Source organism: Budorcas taxicolor, chromosome 3 (genome assembly GCF_023091745.1).
Source record: "Budorcas taxicolor isolate Tak-1 chromosome 3, Takin1.1, whole genome shotgun sequence".
NCBI lineage: Eukaryota > Metazoa > Chordata > Mammalia > Artiodactyla > Bovidae > Budorcas > Budorcas taxicolor.
The window spans coordinates 103,124,828-103,144,755 of NC_068912.1; the positions used below are offsets into that span (position 1 = coordinate 103,124,828).

Here is a 19,928-nt window from a genome sequence, read left to right on the forward strand (position 1 = left end):
GAGAATCAGGATTCTCTATTCCTCACTCAACCTCCACCACCTTGCAGCTCAGGAAGAGGCTGCAGAAACAACTCAGGACCCTGGAAAATCTGGAGTCCAACTTGGGGGGAGGGGTGTTAGAAAAACTGACGGAGGGGCCGCAGGTGAGAGACTTGGGTGGTCCTTACTTGTTATCCTGACGTCCCACCTCAGGCAGAGTGTGTTGGAGGCACTTTTGGTCCCACTCACCTTCATCCTGGCCTTGTATGTTCACATCTTTGCCTCCATCTTAAGAATCTGTTCATCCCAGGGGAGACTCCAGTATTTCTCCACGTCTACTTCCCACATCACTGTGGTCACCATGTTCTGTGGACCACCCATGACCATGTACATGAGGCCTGGGTCCTGGTATGACTCAGAGAGGGTCAAGAAGCTGGCCCTTTTCTACAATGTTGTCTCTGCCTTCCTCAACCCCATCATCTACAGTCTCCAGAAGAATAATGTAAAAAGGGCCTTTCTGAAAGTGCTTGGCCACAAAGGGACAGCTCAATAACTTGGGACATTTCAGAGTTGTCCAGAATCATGGGCAGACTTGATGGGCCTCAAACATCAGTTCTGACCAACTTGAACCTTTCTATGTCTATGAGATATGCAGAAAGGGTGAGGCCACTCATACACTGACGTTCTCCCCATTTTCAGCTGCTACCACCCAACCAATTAGTCGAGTATTGAGAGCAAAGGTTTTCTTTTACAAGGACTATGTCTTTATGGTTCAAGGACATTACTTTATTGTTTTCCCTGGGTTTTCTCCTATGCAAGTTTATATCAGTTCAATACAATCAGTCAAATGTTTAACATGCGTACATACTTTCTACAGTATAAAGTGCTGGGGGATGAAGATGACACAAAGAGTAGACAGATTATGCAGGAACAGTCTTTCGTTGCTGTCTAACAAGCACTTGCAGTAATATTAGCATTGTTTTTTGTACTTAGTGCTATAAAATGCAAGTTAGAATTATTTTAGACATATCTCTGGGAAAATATGACTAATAACCTGGTCTGAACTCAGCTTGTGAAACTGTCTCTTACCTGGTTTTACATTTTATTTATTTTTAAAAGATTTTTTAATGTGGACATTTTTTAAAGTCCTTATTGAATTTGTTTCAATATTGCTTCTGTTATATGTTTTGTTTTTTTGACCACAAGTTATGTAGATCTTAGCTCCCAAACCAGGTATTGGATCCATAGCCCCTGCATCAGAAGGCAAAGTCTTAAACATTGGATCCCCAGGAAAGTCCCTGGTTTTACATTCTAAATCTCACTTTTTTTTTTTAGAAAAAAAGTATATTTCATAAAGAAAAATACAATTGTATATGACTATCTATCTGTATTAATCTCTCTGTTTATTTATATGTAAGTAAACAGAGAGTCAGATAGAGTCAGAAATATGCAGATAGAATTATGGAAAAAAATAAAGCAAAGATCCCATTTTCTCACATCAAAAATAAAGACATAGATATTTTGCCATATTTAGTCTTAATCTTTCTTTTCCTTTTAGAAAAACAAGACTCAGTTCAGTTTGGTTCAATAGCTCAGTCGTGTCCGACTCTTTCTGATCCCATGAATTGCAGCATGTCAGGCCTCCCTGTCCATCACCAACTCCCGGAGTTCACCCAAACTCATGTGCATCGAGTCAGAGGTGCCATCCAGCCATCTCATCCTCTGTCATCCCCTTCTCCTCCTGCCCCCAATCCCTCTCAGTATCAGGGTCTTTTCAAATGAGTCAGCTCTTTGCATCAGGTGGCCAAAGTATTGGAGTTACAGCCTCAGGATCAGTCCTTCCAATGAACACCCAGGACTGGTCTCCTTTAGGATGGACTGGTTGGATATCCTTGCAGTCCAAGGGACTCTCAAGAGTCTTCTCCAACACCACAGTTCAAAAGCATCAATTCTTCAGCACTCAGCTTTCGTTATAGTCCAACTCTCACATCCATGCATGACCACTGGAAAAACCATAGCCTTGACTAGACAGAATACATGGAAGAACTGTACAAAAAAGATCTTCACGACCCAGATAATCATGATGATGTGATCACTAGTCTAGAGCCAGACATCTTGGAAAGTGAAGTCAGTGGGTCTTAGAAAGCATCACTATGAACAAAGCTAGTGGAGGTGATGGAATTCCAGTTGAGCTGTTTCAAATCCTGAAAGATAATGCTGTGAAAGTGCTGCACTCAATATGTCAGCAAATCTGGAAAACTCAGCAGTGGCCACAGGACTGGAAAAGGCCAGTTTTCATTCCAATTCCAAAGAAAGGAAATGCAAAAGAATGCTCAAATTACCACACAATTGCACTCATCTCACATGCTAGTAAAGTAATGCTCAAAATTCTCCAAGCTAGGCTTCAGCAATATGTGAACCGTGAACTTCCCGATGTTCAAGCTGGTTTTAGAAAACGCAGAGGAACCAGAGATCAAATTGCCAACATCTGCTGGATCATGGAAAAAGCAAGGGAGTTCCAGAAAAACATCTATTTCTGCTTTATTGACTATGCCAAAACCTTGACTGTGTGGATCACAATAAACTGTGGAAAATTCTTCAAGAGATGGGAATCCCAGACCACCTGACCTGCCTCTTGAGAAATCTGTATGCAGGTCAGGAAGCAACAGTTAGAACTGGAAATGGAACAACAGACTGGTTCCAAATAGGAAAAGGAGTACGTCAAGGCTGTATATTGTCACCCTGCTTATTTAACTTATATGCAGAGTACCTCATGAGAAACTCTGGGCTGGAAGAAACACAAGCTGGAATCAAGATTGCCGGGAGAAATATCAATCACCTCAGATATGCAGATGACAACACCCTTATGGTAGAAAGCGAAGAGGAGCTAAAAAGCCTCTTGATGAAAGTGAAAGAGGAGAGTGAAAAAGTTGGCTTAAACTCAACATTCAGAAAACGAAGATCATGGCATCCGGTCCCATCACTTCATGGGAAATAGATGGGGAAACAGTGGAAACAGTGTCAGACTTTATTTTTGGGGGCTCCAAAATCACTGTAGATGGTGATTGCAGCCATGAAATTAAAAGATGCTTACTCCTTGGAAGAAAAGTTATGACCAACCTAGATAGCATATTCAAAAGCAGAGACATTCCTTTGCCAACTAAGGTCCGTCTAGTCAAGGCTATGGTTTTTCCTGTGGTCATGTATGGATGTGAGAGTTGGACTGTGAAGAAGGCTGAGCGCTGAAGAATTGATGCTTTTGAAGTGTGGTGTTGGAGAAGACTCTTGAGAGTCCCTTGGACTGCAAGGAGATCCAACCAGTCCTTTCTGAAGGAGATCAGCCCTGGGATTTCTTTGGAAGGAATGATGCTAAAGCTGAAGCTCCAGTACTTTGGACACCTCATGCAAAGAGCTGACTCATTGGAAAAGACTGATGCTGGGAGGGCTTGGGGGCAGGAGGAGAAGGGGACGACCGAGGATGAGATGGCTGGATGGCATCACGGACTTGATGGACGTGAGTCTGAGTGAACTCCGGGAGATGGTGATGAACAGGGAGGCCTGGCGTGCTGTGATTCATGGGGTCGCAAAGAGTTGGACATGACTGAGTGACTGAATTGAACTGAACTGAACTGACTAGACAGACCTTTGTTGGCAAAGTAATGTCTCTGCTTTTTAATATGCTATCTAGGTTGGTCATAACTTTCCTTCCAAGGAGTAAGCATCTTTTAATTTCATGGCTGCAAATCACCATCTACAGTGATTTTGGAGCCAAAAAAAGAAAAAAAAAATGTCTGACACTGTTTCCACTGTTTCCACTGTTTCCCCATCTATTTCCCTTGAAGTGATGGGACCAGATGCCATGATCTTCGTTTTCTGAATGTTGAGCTTTAAGCCAACTTTTTCACTCTCCTCTTTCACTTTCATCAAGAGGCTTTTTAGTTCCTCTTTCCTTTCTGCCATAAGGGTGTTGCCATCTGCATATCTGAGGTGATTGATATTTCTCCCGGCTATCTTGATTCTAGCTTGTGCTTCTTCCAGCCCAACGTTTCTCATGATGTACTCTGCATATAAGTTAAATAAGCAGGGTGACAATATACAGCCTTGACGTACTCCTTTTCCTATTTGGAGCCAGTCTGTTATTCCATGTTCAGTTCTAAATAGTTACAAATAAAGTTCACATGCTCTTGAACTCAGCTCCTCTGAATCAACTGCTATCATTAAATTGAAGTCTACTTCGTGTGTTTTAAACTTTAGCATACATACAAGTTTATCCATAATCAATACATACAATTGTTTTTGTATGAACTTGAAATTTTATAATGGTATCAAGATATCAGTTCTGTTCTGAAAAATTTAACTCAACATCATGTTTCTGATACCTCCCATCGGATACTTAACAGGTCTAACTCATTTTGTAACAAGCATTTTGATGTATCACATTTCATTTTATCTAATTATTATGGAACAATTATGCATTTAAAATTTTTCGCTACTTAAACAATCTGTGACAAATATATTTAGACATTTCTCCATGTGAAAGTGTGAAAGTGTTAGTCACTCAGTCGTATCCGACTGCAACACTGTGGACTTCAGCACGCCAGGCTTCTGTGTCCACTGAGTTCCCCACACAAGAATACTAGAGTGGGTAGCCATTTCCTTCTCCAGGGTATCTTCCTGATGCAGACATTGAACCCAGGTCTCTTGCATTGCAGGAAAATTCTTTACCATTTGAGCCACTTCATTATTTAAACAATTCTGCGACAAATGTATTTAAACATTTCTTCATAGGAGAAGGAAATGGCAACCCACTCCAGTACTCTTGCCTGGAGAATCCCATGGATGCAATAGCCTGGAAGGCTGCAGTCCATGGGGTCGCTAAGAGTTGGACACGACTGAACGACTTCACTCACTTCATAGGTAAGTAATTTTTTCTAGGATTTATGCATAGCAGTGAACTTGGCAGAGTTTACAATCCAAGAATTTTCAAACTTGCTAGATGCTAGGTATTTATGCCAATCTACACCTTTCCTTCTCATCAATACTTGTTCTGACCTAACAGAAGCAGAAGATATTAAGAAAAGGTGGCAACAATATACAGAAAAACTATACAAAAAGATCTTAATGACCCAGATAATCACAATGGTATGATCTCTAACCTAGAGCCAGACAACCTGGAGTCCAAAGTCAAGTGGGCCTTAGGAAGTATCACTACACATAAACTAGTGGAGGTGATGGAAAAGCAGTTGAGCTATTTCAAATCATAAAAGATGATGCTGTGATAGTGGTGCACTCAGTATGACAGCAAATTTGGAAAGCTCAACAGTGGCCACGGGACTGGAAAAAGTCAGTTTTTATTTCAATACCAAAAAAGGGCAATGCCAAAGAATGTTGAAACTACCACTCTATTGCACTCATCTCACATGCTGGCAAAGTAATGCTCAAAATTCTGCAAGCAAGGCTTCAACAGTACATGACTTGAGAACTTCATGCTGAACTTAGAAAAGGCAGAGGAACCGGAGGTCAAGCTGGATTTAGAAAAGGCAGAGGAACCAGAGATCAAATTGCCAACATCTGCTGGATCACAGAAAATGCAAGAGAGTTCTAGAAAAACATTTACTTCTGCTTTATTGACTATGCCAAAGCCTTTGTGTGGATCACAACAAACTGGAAAATTCTTCAAGAAATAGGAATACCACACTACCTTACCTGCCTCATGAGAAATCTGTGTGCAGGTCAAGAAGAAGCAGTTAGAACTGGACAAGGAACAATGGACTGGTTCCAAATTGGGAAAAGAGTACCTCAAGGCTGTATATTGTCACCTTGCTTATTTAACTTCTATGCAGAGTACATCATGTGAAATGCTGGGCTGGATGAAGCACAAGCTGGAATCAAACTGCCAGGAGAAATATCAATAACCTCAGATATGCAGATGACACCACCCTTATGGCAGAAAGTGAAGAAGAACTGAAGAGCCTCTTGATGAAAACCAAAGAGGGGAGTGAAAAAGCTCGGTTAAAACTCAACATTCAAAAAACTAACATCATGGCATCTGGTCCCATCACTTCATGGGAAATAGATGGGGAAACAATGAAAACGGTGACAGACTTGTTTTTCTTGAGCTCCAAAATCAATGCAGATGATGACTGCAGACATGAAATTAAAAGACACTTGCTCCTTGGAAGAAAAGCTATGACAAATCTAGACAGCATATTAAAAAGCAGAGACATCACTTTACCAACAAAGATCCATTTAGTCAAAGCTACGGTTTTTCCAGTGGTCATGTATAGATGTGAGAGTTGGACTATAAAGAAAGCTGAGTGCCAAAAAATTGATGCTTTTGAACTATGGTGTTGGAGAAGACTCTTGAGAGTTCCTTGGACAGCAAGAAGATCCAACCAGTCAATCCTAAATGAAATCAACCCTGAATATTCACTGGAAGGACTGCTGCTGAAGATGAAGCTCCAATACTTTGGCCACCTGTTGTGAAGAACTGACTCATTGGAAAAGACCCTGATGCTGCGAAAGATTGAAGGCAGGAGGAGAAGGGGACTACAGAGGATGAGATGGTTGGATGGCATCACTGACTCGATGAACATGAGTTTGAGCAAGCTTCAGGAGTAGGTGAGGGATAGGGAAGCCTGGCGTGCTACAGTCCGTGGGATCAGATAGAGTCAGACATGAATGAGAGACTGAACTGAACCGAACGCTTGATAATGTCATTTATATTGACCATTCTAAAATTGATATCTATCACATAGATGGAAAGTGGAGGGCATAGTTTTCTGTTTCATTTATAATTCCCAGATTGCTGGTGAAGGTAACATCTTTTCATAAGATTTTTGGTAGTATTGAGTAATGAAGTCAACCCTGGTGTCAGACTTCTGTATTCTAACCTCAGCTAACCCTTTACTAACTCAATGACAGTGGGTAAGTTACCTAACTTCTGTGAGTCTCAGTTGCCTCATCTGTTAATGGGAATAATATACCATAGACCTCAGAGGGGTGTTAGAAGGACTAAATGAGATAACACAAGTAAAGAATTTATTGTAATAAAGAAACAATACTAAGTAATCTCAATGAATATGAGATATTGTTTATCTTTTCTTAATTTGTAGTTTATTATATATCTTGGGATATTATTCTTTGTCTATTACATTCATTGAAAATATTTTCTCTCAGTTACTTGTTTGCTGTTCTGTGCTGGGCTTTGTCGCTCAGTTGTGTCTGACTCTTTTTGACCCCATGGACTGCTGCACACCAGGCCTCCTTGTCCATCACGATCTCTTGGAGTTTGTCCAAGGTCATGTCCATTGAACTGGTGATGCCATCTCACCATCTCATCCTCTGTCACCCTCTTCTCCTTCTGCCTTCAGTCTTTCCCAGCAACAGGGTCTTTTCCAATGATTTGGCTGTTCAAATCAGGTGGCCAACGTATTGGAGCTTCAGCATCAGTCCTTCCAATGAGTATTTAGGGCTGATTTCCTTTAGGATTGACTGGTTGACACTACTGTAGTATTCTTGCCATGAGAACCCCATGAACTGTGTAAAAAGGCGAAATACAGTATATGTTTGTTCTCATAATTGTACATGCAAACAAATACGTATTACCTTAGACTAGGAGATAATCATAGTTAATCTTTCTGAGTCTAAAATCTTTAAAATTACTTTTATAAATATTTTTTAATTTTTATTTTTACTTTATTTTACTTTACAATACTGTATTGGTTTTGCCATACATTGACATGAATCTACCACAGGTGTACATGCGTTCCCAAACATGAACCCCCCTCCCACCTCCCTCCTCATAACATCTCTCTGGGTCATCACCGTGCACCAGTCCCAAGCATGCTGTATCCTGCATCGGACATAGACTGGTGATTCGATTCTTACATGATAGTATACATGTTTCAATGCCATTCTCCCAAATCATCCCACCCTCTCCCTCTCCCTCTGAGTCCAAAAGTCCATTATACACATCTGTGTCTTCTTTGCTGTCTTGCATACAGGGTCATCATTGCCATCTTTCTAAATTCCATATATATGTGTTAGTATACTGTATTGGTGTTTTTCTTTCTGGCTTACTTCACTCTGTATAATCGACTCCAGTTTCATCCATCTCATCAGAACTGATTCAAATGTATTCTTTTTAATGGCTGAGTAATACTCCATTGTGTATATGTACCACAGCTTTCTTATCCATTCATCTGCTGATGGACATCTAGGTTGTTTCCATGTCCTGGCTATTATAAACAGTGCTGTGATGAACATTGGGGTACATGTGTCTCTTTCAATTCTGGTTTCCTCGGTGTGTATGCCTAGCAGTGGGATTGCTGGGTCATAAGGCAGTTCTATTTGCAATTTTTTAAGGAATCTCCACATTGTTCTCCATAGTGGCTGTACTAGTTTGCATTCCCACCAACAGTGTAGGAGGGTTCCCTTTTCTCCACACCCTCTCCAGCATTTATTGCTTGCAGATTTTTGGATCGCAGCCATTCTGACTGGTGTGAAGTGGTACCTCATTGTGGTTTTGATTTGCATTTCTCTGATAATGAGTGATGTTGAGCATCTTTTCATGTGTTTGTTAGCCATCCGTATGTCTTCTTTGGAGAAATGTCTATTTAGTTCTTTGGCCCATTTTTTGATTGGGTCGTTTATTTTTCTGAAATTGAGCTGCATAAATTGCTTGTATATTTTTGAGATTAGTTGTTTGTCAGTTGCTTCATTTGCTATTATTTTCTCCCATTCTGAAGGCTGTCTTTTCACCTTGCTTATATTTTCCTTTGTTGTGCAGAAGCTTTTAATTTTAATTAGATCCCATTTGTTTATTTTTGCTTTTATTTCCAGAATTCTGGGAGGTGGATCATAGAGGATCCTGCTGTGATTTATGTCTGAGAGTGTTTTGCCTATGTTCTCCTCTAGGAGTTTTATAGTTTCTGGTCTTACATTTAGATCTTTAATCCATTTTGAGTTTATTTTTTGTATGCCGTGTTAGAAAGTGATCTAGTTTCATTCTTTTACAAGTGGTTGACCAGTTTTCCCAGCACCACTTGTTAAAGAGATTGTCTTTACTCCTTTGTATATTCTTGCCTCCTTTGTCGAGGATAAAGTGTCCATGGGTGTGTGGATTTATCTCTGGGCTTTCTATTTTGTTCCATTGATCTATATTTCTGTCTTTGTGCCAGTACCATACTGTCTTGATGACTGTGGCTTTGTAGTAGAGCCTGAAGTCAGGCAAGTTGATTCCTCCAGTTCCATTCTTCTTTCTCAAGATTGCTTTGGCTATTTGAGGTTTTTTGTATTTCCATACAAATCTTGAAATTATTTGTTCTAGTTCTGTGAAAAATATGGCTGGTAGCTTGATAGGGATTACATTGAATTTGTAAATTGCTTTGGGTAGTGTACTCATTTTCACTATATTGATTCTTCTGACCCATGAACATGGTATATTTCTCCATCTATTAGTGTCCTCTTTGATTTCTTTCACCAGTGTTTTATAGTTTTCTATATATAGGCCTTCAGTTTCTTTAGGTAGATATATTCCTAACTATTTTATTCTTTTCGTTGCAATGGTGAATGGAATTGTTTCCTTAATTTCTTTTTCTACTTTCTCATTATTAGTGTATAGGAATGCCAAATAACAACACAATTCCTTAAAAATTTATTATTTGTTTCCATGACTTATAAAACTGAATTTCACAGTATTTATTCTTTGGTAACTTGATTTATTCACTCAATATGGGTTTTAACATTTTTGAATGTTGATTTGTTTTCACTGCTTGAAAAGTATTCTTTTCACTTTCCTGATGAATAGAATAACGACTTTTGAATGAACAGAATTCTTAATGACTTTGTAAATCCTTTTTATGTTTTTTTTTTTTTTAATATAAACATATGTCAAAGGTTTCATTGAGCTGTAGGAGGGAAGCCTGGGCAGATGGACACAGTTCAGGGCAAAAAAGATTTTGGCAGCTGGACAAAGGAGTTGAGATGAAACTCCACACATAGTAATCAGTGAGGATTCTGGAGTTGGGTGAAAGAAGTCAGAGCTGCAGATTAGAAAGTTAGCTACAGAGGAGACATACAGATGGCTAACAAACACATGAAAAGATGCACAACATCACTCATTATCAGAGAAATGCAAATCAAAACCACAATGAGGTACCATTTCACACCAGTCAGAATGGCTGCGATCCAAAAGTCTACAAGCAATAAATGCTGGAGAGGGTGTGGAGAAAAGGGAACCCTCTTACACTGTTGGTGGGAATGCAAACTAGTACAGCCACTATGGAGAACAGTGTGGAGATTCCTTAAAAACTGGAAATAGAACCGCCTTATGACCCAGCAATCCCACTGCTGGGCATACACACTGAGGAAACCAGAATTGAAAAAGACACATGTACCCCAATGTTCATCACAGCACTGTTTATAATAGCCAGGACATAGAAGCACCCTAGGTGTCCATCAGCAAACGAATGGATAAGAAAGCTGTGGTACATATACACAATGGAGTATTACTCAGCCATTCAAAAGAATGCATTTGAATCAGTTCTAATGAGGTGGATGAAACTGGAGCCTATTATACACAGTGAAGTAAGCCAGAAAGAAAAACACCAATACAGTATACTAACACATATATATGGAATTTAGAAAGATGGTAATAATAACCCTGTATGCAAGACAGCAAAAGAGACACAGATGTATAGAACAGTCTTTTGGACCCTGGGAGAGGGAGAGGTTGGGATAATTTGGGAGAATGGCATTGAAACATGTATAATATCATATATGAAATGAATAGCCAGTCCAGGTTTGATGCAGGGTACAGGATGCTTGGGGCTGGTGCACTGGGATGACCCAGAGGGATGGTATGGGGAGGGAGGAAGGAGGGGGGTTCAGAATGGGGAACACGTGTACACCCGTGGCGGATTCATGTTGACGTATGGCAAAACCAATACAATGTTGTAAAATAATTAGCCTCCAACTAAAATAAATAAATTTATATATAAAAAAAAGAAAGATAGTGACAGCAGCTGTCGAAATGCTTATAGCCCCCGAGCCTGGTTGTTGAATTTAGGTCCTGCCACTTGAGAAGGAAGATGGGTCACAGACCTGGAGACCTTGTCACTTGAGGTGGGCAACCTGGAAGAGGGCATTCCAGGTTGGGCCAGGGGAATGCCAGAAAAGAAACAGCCCTCCACAGGTGTGAGGAGGCCCCTGGGATAGGGGATTCCCTATGGCCCAAGCAAAGACCTTCTGCCCTGAAGACCTCAGAGGGAGCTGAGGTCAGCAATCCCTGATGTGGACACCACCAAAACCTGAGCTCCCCTCCAGTGGAGGAAGGGGACTCCACGGCCTGGTCAGTGCTCCAGTGGACTCCACACTGGAGTCAGGATCAGGACAGTGGGGAGCAGGAGTGACTGTCACCCAGGAGGAAGAGACTGAGTGGCCAGTAAGCAGGAGAGTGCAGCGTGCAGTCGGCTGGAGTGAGCCTGGTGCCCCTGCCTAAAGAGCCTTCTGTTCCAGAAGCCAGGCTCTTGGAGTCCACTCTCATCAGCTTTTCCCTGTGTGGCTCCCAGCTTTCAATCCAAGCCCCAGTCTGGCTCCTGTGGGGAAATGCCTGGCCAAGTGACAAATGTAACCCCAGTCCACCTGGGCTGTGTGTGGGCAGGGGACCTTCTCATGCTCAGGAAGGATAGAGCCTAAAGTTTCTTTTGCCCTCTGGCAGGACTGAACTCCCTAACCCTTGGCCAGAGACATCATAAACGGGGTCCAAAGGTTTCCCTGTTGCCTCACTCTCTCAAAATTGCAGGTCACAGGAACTTCCTATTTCCTGTCTTAAGTCCTTGGTGCTACAGTCATTGCAAAGTGAAGGAAAATACAAGGAGCCTGTCCCCTTCTCTCCTGCTTGAGTAAAGCTTCTCACCAAGTTACTTGAAGTGACAAAACACACCCTCATGGGGCTGAGACCCAGAAGCCGCTGGGTAGTTTCAGAACTCCAAGGGCACCACTGTTCACTAGATACATATTAAAATGTACCACGTATGTGCATGATAAGTCGCTTCTGTCCTGTCTGACTCTTTGCTACCCTATGGACAGTAGCCCGCTAGGCTCCTCTATCCATGGGATTCTCCAGGCAAGAATACTAGAGTGGGTTGCCATGCGCTCCTCCACAGGATCTTCCTGCCCCAGGAACTGAACCTGCGTCTCCTGTGGTTCCTGCATTGCAGGCGGATTCTTTACCACTGAGCCACCAGGGAAGCCCAAAATATACCATGTCCCACTTCAAATATCTGAAAGAAGATTTAAGAGTCTAAGGAGTTGCCAGGGACTAACTGATTAAATGTATTTAATAGTCATTTGACTAATCACTAATTTTATTCCATGAAATCTCTATTTTTGAGCCAATAATATCTTTCTTGTCTCGAATATGTTTATAGACTGAAAGCTCAAGGACCCTAGACATTTTGCTACAGTTTCTCATGGATAAAATGGCCCTGGGAATGCCACCAGGCAGAGGGAGGGGACCATTTTATGGCCTTCATCACCCCACACCTCCCAGGGGGCCTCATTTATTTTTTCCTGGGGAAGGAGGAGCAGCTGAGGAAAGACCTACCCTCAGGGCCCTGCCAGGACATGCCCCCACCCCCATTACTTTAGACTTGCAGATCACTACAGTTAAAAATTCAGGGTCTAATTTTTTTTAAATTGTCTTTATGAATACTTTTAAGAAACATAACACAATTCTTAAACAATTTATTTTTTGTTTCTATTATTTTTAACATTGAATTGCACAGTATTTATTCTTCTGCCATGTGATTTATTCACTCAGTATAAGTTTTAACATTTTTCCATTTTCATTTGTTTTCACTGTTGAAATTTTTTTTTTTCACTTTTTGATGGATAGGAAAGAATAATGACTTTGAATGAATAGAATTCTTAGTAAACTTATGAGCCTATCCTTATGGTTTTTCTTAGATGAATATATGTCAACAATTTCATTGAATTGCAAGAGGAGAGGCTGGGAGGTGGACAAGACTCAGAGCAGGAAGGGTTTTGGCCACTGGACTAAGGAGCTGAGACTAAATTTCCGAGATGGAAACTTGTGAGGACTCTGAAGGAGGGGAACAAAGGCAGAGTTGCTGGATAGAAATCCAGCTGTGGCAGCCGTGTGGATGCTTCCTGACCCCACAGTCTGCTCTTTGAATCCAGGCCCTGCCACTTGAGAAGGGAAATGAATCACAGACCTGGAAATCCTGGTTGCTTGGGGTGGGCTGCCTAGGAGATGAGTTCCAGGCTGGGCCAGGGGAATGTGGGAGAGGAATAGCCCTCCACAGTTGTGAGGAGACCCCTGGAGTGGGAAGCAGGCACAGACCTTCAGCCCTGAGGTTCTCAGAGGAGCTGAAGTCATATTCACCAAACCCTGAGCTCCCCTCCAGTGGAGGAAGAGGCCTCCAGGACCTGATCGGTGCTGAGGTGGACTCCACACTGGGGTCAGGATCAGAATAGTGGGGAGCAGGAGAGCAACCATCACCCAGGAAGAAGGCTAGTAAGGAGGAGAAAGAAGGGACTTCATCTGGGCAGTGTAGGATGCAGTGAGGGCTGGAATGCGCCTGGTGCCCCCACCTAAGGAGACAGCCTTTCCCAGAAGCCAGCCTCCACAGATGGGCTCCACTCTCATCAGCTTCTCCCCTGTGTCTCCCAGCTTTCAGCCCAAACCCCATTCTGGCTCCTGTGGGGAAACACTGGGCCAAGAACCAAATGTAACTCTAGTCCCCCTGGGCTTGTGTGGGCAGGGGACCTTCTCATGCTCAGGAAGAATGGAGCCTGAAGTTTCTTTCCCACCAGGCAGGACTGAACTCCTGTGGGATGTTCCTGAGCAAGAACCTAGTGCTTCCTCCCCAGCAGGAAGGGGCTGTAGGAACTTAGCTCCTGGTTAGAGCCCTGGGGCCACATGTTACTCAGGAGTGGTCTCCTGAGTCTGAGGGAGCTCTGCCCACAGCCCCCTTCCCTGCAGAGTTATAAGCTCAGGACAGCAGTTATAAGCCCCGAACCATTCTGGGGAGCAAGCCATGCTGCTGGCTACCCCCACGCCCAGCCTTGCCAGGAGCTCTGGGTAGGACCTGGTCCACAGTTCCCAGTCATCTCGGTCTCTCTCCCCATGTCTATGTGAGTGTGTCCGTGGCTGTCTCTGCCTCTTTCTCTCTGTGTGTCCATCCAATAATTTCTCTGTCTCTGGGTCTGATGTTATCTTGGTGTCTCTGCCTTTCCTTCTCTTTCTTACTTTCCATCCCTCTTCATCTGTCCCCTTCAGCCTCTGCTTCTGCTGGCTCTGTCTGGGTTTCTCTGCCTCCAAAGATTTTGTCCATCGCTCTGGTCCTCTGAGTGTCTGGCTCTGGTGTTCTGTCAGACTGGGTCTTCTGCTCACTCTGTGACTTTCTTTCCCTCTTGATGTCTGTTTACTGCTCACTGTGCCTCTGGACTTGCCTGCAGTGTCGCCTTCTTCAGACATCCTGCTTCTCTCCTCTTCTCCTCACTCTGTACCTGTTCCTTTGACTCACAAGGATCCCTGCGGGGTCTCTCTGGGTTTCCCCCTGGAGCTCAGTTCTCTGCCCTCATTCTCCACTGTCTGGGAATCTCCCTCACCTTGCTGCTCCCTCTGTCTCCACCTCTCTGTCCAGCTCCCCCTTGTCTGGAGTCACCCCATCTTCTTGCTCTTGCCCTCTCTTCCAGCTCCTTCTCTCTCCCTGGGAGACTGGTCTTGCCCCTGCCTCTCTCCACCTGCCCTGTGGATTGCCTGTCTCCCTTTTTCCTCTGTCTGGTCTCTGCAGGCTCTTTGCCGCTCCAGTCACAACCTGCTCAGCCCTCCGGCACCCTGTTCTCATGGCCCTGGCTCACACACCATTCCAAGAATCTCTGACATTCCTTCTTGTCTTCTCCATTGCCTCCCTGACTTTTTCCTTTTGCATTGTTCTGTCCTCTGACTTGCCCACTGGGTCTCATGTCTCCCTGTCTTTTTCCTCTAATCTTTTGTCTTCTTCTTACACAAAGAGAATAAACATTCTCCCATCATCTTCCTCCTTCTGAGCTCCTGCCTTCTCCTCCTGTTGATGTCAATTACATGCCTACCATCCATTTTCCTCTCTTCCTGTCTATGCCCCACCCCCAGATTCTGATTCTCTGGGCCTCTCTCTGCCTTCCTGCCTTTTGTGTTTGTGTCTCTCCCTCCCTTCAGGGTCCTCTCTATCTTTTCCCATTATTCTCTCTGCTTTTGTTGCTTTCTAGTTTCATCTGTTTATCTGGCTCATTTTTAGCCATGCAGGTCTGTGCTGATGCTGGGGGAAGGGAAAGGGAAAGAGCTGGAGAAGGTGAAGGAAGGAGAAAGCATACCTTCAGAACTTGACAAAATCATATATTATTGCAATAAAGCTTTTTTTTTTTAATTTTACAGATAACAAACAATTACTTGCTGAGTCGTGGCAGTAAATGGAAAAAGTGAAAATTCAAAGCTACTTTGGGTTTTCGTCTCTCAGTCTGCGCTGCAGGAGAGTAGGTATGTATTGTTGTTTAGTCACTAAGTTGTGTCCGATTCTTTTGCGACCCCATGGACTGTAGCCCACCAGGCTATTCTGTCCATAGGATTTCCTTGACAAAATTACTGGAGTGGGTTGCCGTCTTCTTCTCCAGAGGATCTTCCTGACCCAGGGATCAAACCCATGTCTCCTGTATTGGCAGGCGGATTCTTTACCCCTGAGCCACCAGGGAATCATGTAAGTATGTGAATAGGAGATAAATATAAGGACCCAAAGTTAAAAAGGAAACCAATTTTCTCTGATTTCCATTACATCTAACTATGGCCTGAGGCTGGCACACCCAACCCCAGCTCCAGCTAATTTGAGGACTGGGCACTCATTTCTGCCAGGACTTGTCAATCACACAATCCCTTTCTGTTTCTTCATTGGCAACAGAAAGTGAAAGTGAAGTCATTCAGTCATGTCCGACTCTTTGTGACCCTATGGACTGAAGCCTACCAGGCTCCTCCGTCCATGGGATTTTCCAGGCAAGAGTACTGGAAGAGCCATTTTTTTCTCCAGGGGATCTTTCTGACCCAGGGATTGAACCCAGGTCCCCTGCATTATAGGCAGATGTTTTTACCGTCTGAGCCACCAGGGAAGTCATCGGCAACAAGTCATCATCAAACCTGGCTGTGGCAGGGTCAGTACCTGAAGTTCAGAAAGGCCAAGCAAATGGCCCTTAAGACACACAGCAAATCAGCCAAGGAAAGTAAAGGTAGAAACCATTCCCCAGGCTCCCTTCAGAAAAAAGACACAAACTCATCAGAGAGAAAGGAGTCCTGGGGAGCAGAGTCCTGTCATTCACATCTCCTTCTACCCTCACCCTGCAGGTACAAGCTGGAGATAATAACTGGGCAGCCTCTCATCACCAGAGACCTTGTTCAAGGATCTCTGTCACTCAGGACCTATCTCCTAGTCAAAACACTTTAACCTTGACCAGAGAATATACTTGCATGAAACAGTATACGTTGATTCCCAAGTGTAGGTCAGTGGAGGGGATGAGCTCAGATAACAAAAGAAGCTCTCCCTTCCATTCTCCTTTAAACCTTGCTAGGTCCAGCATGCCTTTCTCCATCTCTAATCTTCCTCTCTCATATTCACCCTTTTATGTAACTAGTCTGAATTGAAAAGCCAAGTTCCTATATATTCCATCCTCGAAGTATCACTCAGGGACTTCTCTGGCAATCCAGTGGTTAAGACTTTGCCTCCCAATGCAAGGAATGCTGGTTCCACCCCTGGTCTGGGACCTAAGATCCCACGTGCCTCACGGCTATAAAACCAGGACATAAATAACAGAAAGAAAATTGTAAGAAATTCAATAAAAACTTTAAGAATTGTCCACAGCAAAAAAAAAAAGGTCACTTGAAATTTATTTATTCCTTATTATAAAAATTGCTTGTGTTTCTTGTAATAAGTTTGGCAAGTTCAAAGAACTTTAAGAAATAAATATCACCTATGAATCTAATCGCCAGAAATGACCACTGTTAACCTATTTCATATATTTATTTTCAATTTTAGTCCAATTTTATAAATCATTATAATATTTGAACTGGGTCATATATAGTTTGCCATTCTGCTTTTTAACTTAACAGTCTGTTGAAGCATTTCCCCATAATGTGAAATAGCCTCCAAAGTACTGTTTTAAATGTTATAAGGTATTCAATTATATAATTTATGTAACCAGTCCCCTGTTACAGGATATTTAAGTTGTGTGCAGTTTTCCCCATTAGAAATAATACTGCAATAAACCTCCTTGCTGAAAATCTCTCCCCACATCTCTCACTTTTCCATAGGCAAAATGAACCTTCTAAATTAAAAATCTGTGTGAGGCACAATAGCATCTGACAAACCGTCCAAGTGACCTAGATACACAGTGAAGTCTGAATCATTGAGTTAGAGGCATTGGGTTTGTGGCTGGTTGCCCAGGTAATGAAAGTAAGGAGAGTCCTAGAATAGAGAGACCGGGGTAGGTGGGAGGAGGTTCTAGGAAGAATAGTCTCCAGTCACTTGCCAGCTGGCTAGGAACTAGAGAGGAAAAACTGTTGCACAGATAACTTAGGGACTTTACAACATTAAGTGTTCATTTTAAAAATAGTTTTCTGTTCTGCACTACCTTGTAAGTCATCTTCCTCTTGCCCATACCTTCAGGGAAAGTCTTACAAATAGCATCCTTGTGTTGGTGAGGTTTTGGGGCATGAAGAAGAAAGAGCATAGGGATGACCACACAAGAAAAGCAGTGAAGGGAATCAAAAAGTCACTGAGAACAAGGATTTTAGAGCAAAATGACCAGGAATGCCCAAGAAATCGTCAACAATACTGGGGAAATATAGAGCAGCTCAGATGAGGAGTTCTGTTGCTTTGTTTGGTTATTAGAGAGAAAAGAGTCAATATCATGAGGCTGAAGTGCCTTGAACAGTCAGGTGAGGCTTCAAGGCCTTTCTCTGTCCCATCATAAAATAAATATTCACCCATGTATATATTCTCCTAGGTTGTTTTATAGTTTCATCATTTGCCTTGAACTCTTTAAAGTATTTAGAATTCATTATAGTCGACTGTGTGAAAACTTTCCCACTCACTATTTTTAACTCTTCCTTGTTCCTCTGATTTATAACAAACAGTGAACATTTGGCAAAAACATATTGAATCAAGACATAATTAATGAACACCAGTAAATTTCATTCACCAAAAAAGTAAATCTTAAATTCTTTCGCTAAACTTTACAATAGCCTTGACTTTAATCACCATTTAAAACCTTAATGCCAATCCTAACAGTAATAAAAATATCAACCCAAATAATGAGTGTAATAGTCTTAACTCTGATCCTTAAAGTGAGTCTTAGCAAGCTCTCCTGTCTCAAGAGAAACAGAAATTGACTTGAACAACAGAGGAAAAAGCATGACTGTCTCAGGAAAGGGAGTAACAGAATGGAACATAGAATACGGCACTTCCCTGAGGTGGTCTTCACCATTTCATCATGATGACCCTCAACTTAATCCTGAACCAAATCCCATGAACAGTAGTGCCCCCATCTGCGAATCCAAACTGCCTGGTAGGAAACATAAATGAAAGAAAGGTGAGAATCCCTTGGCACCAAAACCCAAAAAATCACATATCCCCCAAACTCTTTACACAGGCCGAGCACAATACAGGAACTCAACCAGTCCGCTGTGACAGAATTCATCCTGTTGGGCTTTGCCTCGAACCCCAGGACCGACCCTCTGCTCTTCACCTTCTTTCTAGTCTTTTACCTGCTGATCCTCGTGAGCAACAGCCTCCTCATCACCCTCATCCACCAGGACACACGCCTTCACACGCCCATGGACTTCTTCATCAGTGTCCTCTCCATGCTGGACGTGTGCTACACCACCACCACTGTGCCCCAGATGCTCGTGCATATTCTCAGCAAGAAGAGAGCCGTCTCTTTTGCTAGATGTGTGGCCCAGATGCACCTCTTCCTCCTCTTTGGGACAACTGAGTACTGTCTTTTCTCCATCATGTCGGTGGACAGGTACGTGGCCATCTGCCACCCTCTCCGGTATAAGGTCATCATGAACCACTGGGTGTGCCTCCTCATGGTGGGCATCTGTGCAGCCTATGGTGTGGTGGGTGGTCTGTGCTTTACCTTCTTTGCTATGTGCCTTCCCTACTGTGGCCCTAATGAAATTGACCACTACTTCTGTGAGGTCCCTGCAGTCCTGAAGCTGGCCTGTGCAGACACATCCCTCAATGACTTGGTGAACATCATCACCGGCTTCAATGTCATTGTGGTCCCACTCTCCTTGATTGTCATTGTCTATATCAACATCTTTTTCACCATCATGAAGATCCGCTCAGCCCAAGGACGGATCAAGGCCTTCTCCACCTGTGCGTCCCACATCACTGTGGTTTCCATGTTCGCTATTCCATGCAGTGTCACATACTTGAGCCCTGGCTCTGACTCCTTGTCAAACAATGGCAAGAAAATGGCCCTTTTCTACAACATTGCCACAGCCTTCCTCAACCCTGTCATCTACAGCCTGAGAAACAAGGATGTGAAAAATGCTTTCCTCAAACTGATGGGAAGGGGCAGGGCCCCAGAGTAATGCTTTAAAGATAAGGATGTTGGGAGACATACAATTCAGGACTTGCACTCACACCAAAGACTCTTCCATAAGTCCTGAAGTAATGGTCTCCATAAAGCTAATGCTTCACTCTGCCTCAGTGGGAAATGGGGTGCTTGGCAATCAGCATTATCTGTGGTGGTGTGGTTTGAGACAAAGATGATTGGGAAGATCCAACACAGCGTTCAGGAGCCTGGGCTCTAGTGCCAGGCAGACCAGGATGAGATAGTTGGCTTTACCAATCACTAGGCATGTGAATTCTTACAGCTCTTTCAGCTAC

At 42.9% G+C, this 19,928-nt stretch overlaps 1 protein-coding gene across 1 annotated transcript; it reads left to right on the forward strand.

Moving 5' to 3' along the window:
• Positions 1–340: 340 nt before the first annotated feature.
• On the forward strand, positions 341–19,630 carry LOC128045619 (olfactory receptor 2D2-like). Its single transcript, XM_052638078.1, has 3 exons — positions 341–481; positions 679–704; positions 18,682–19,630. Exons 1-3 carry the CDS (start codon positions 341–343, stop codon positions 19,628–19,630), a joined length of 1,116 nt encoding a protein of 371 aa, XP_052494038.1.
• The last annotated feature ends 298 nt before the right edge of the window (positions 19,631–19,928 follow it).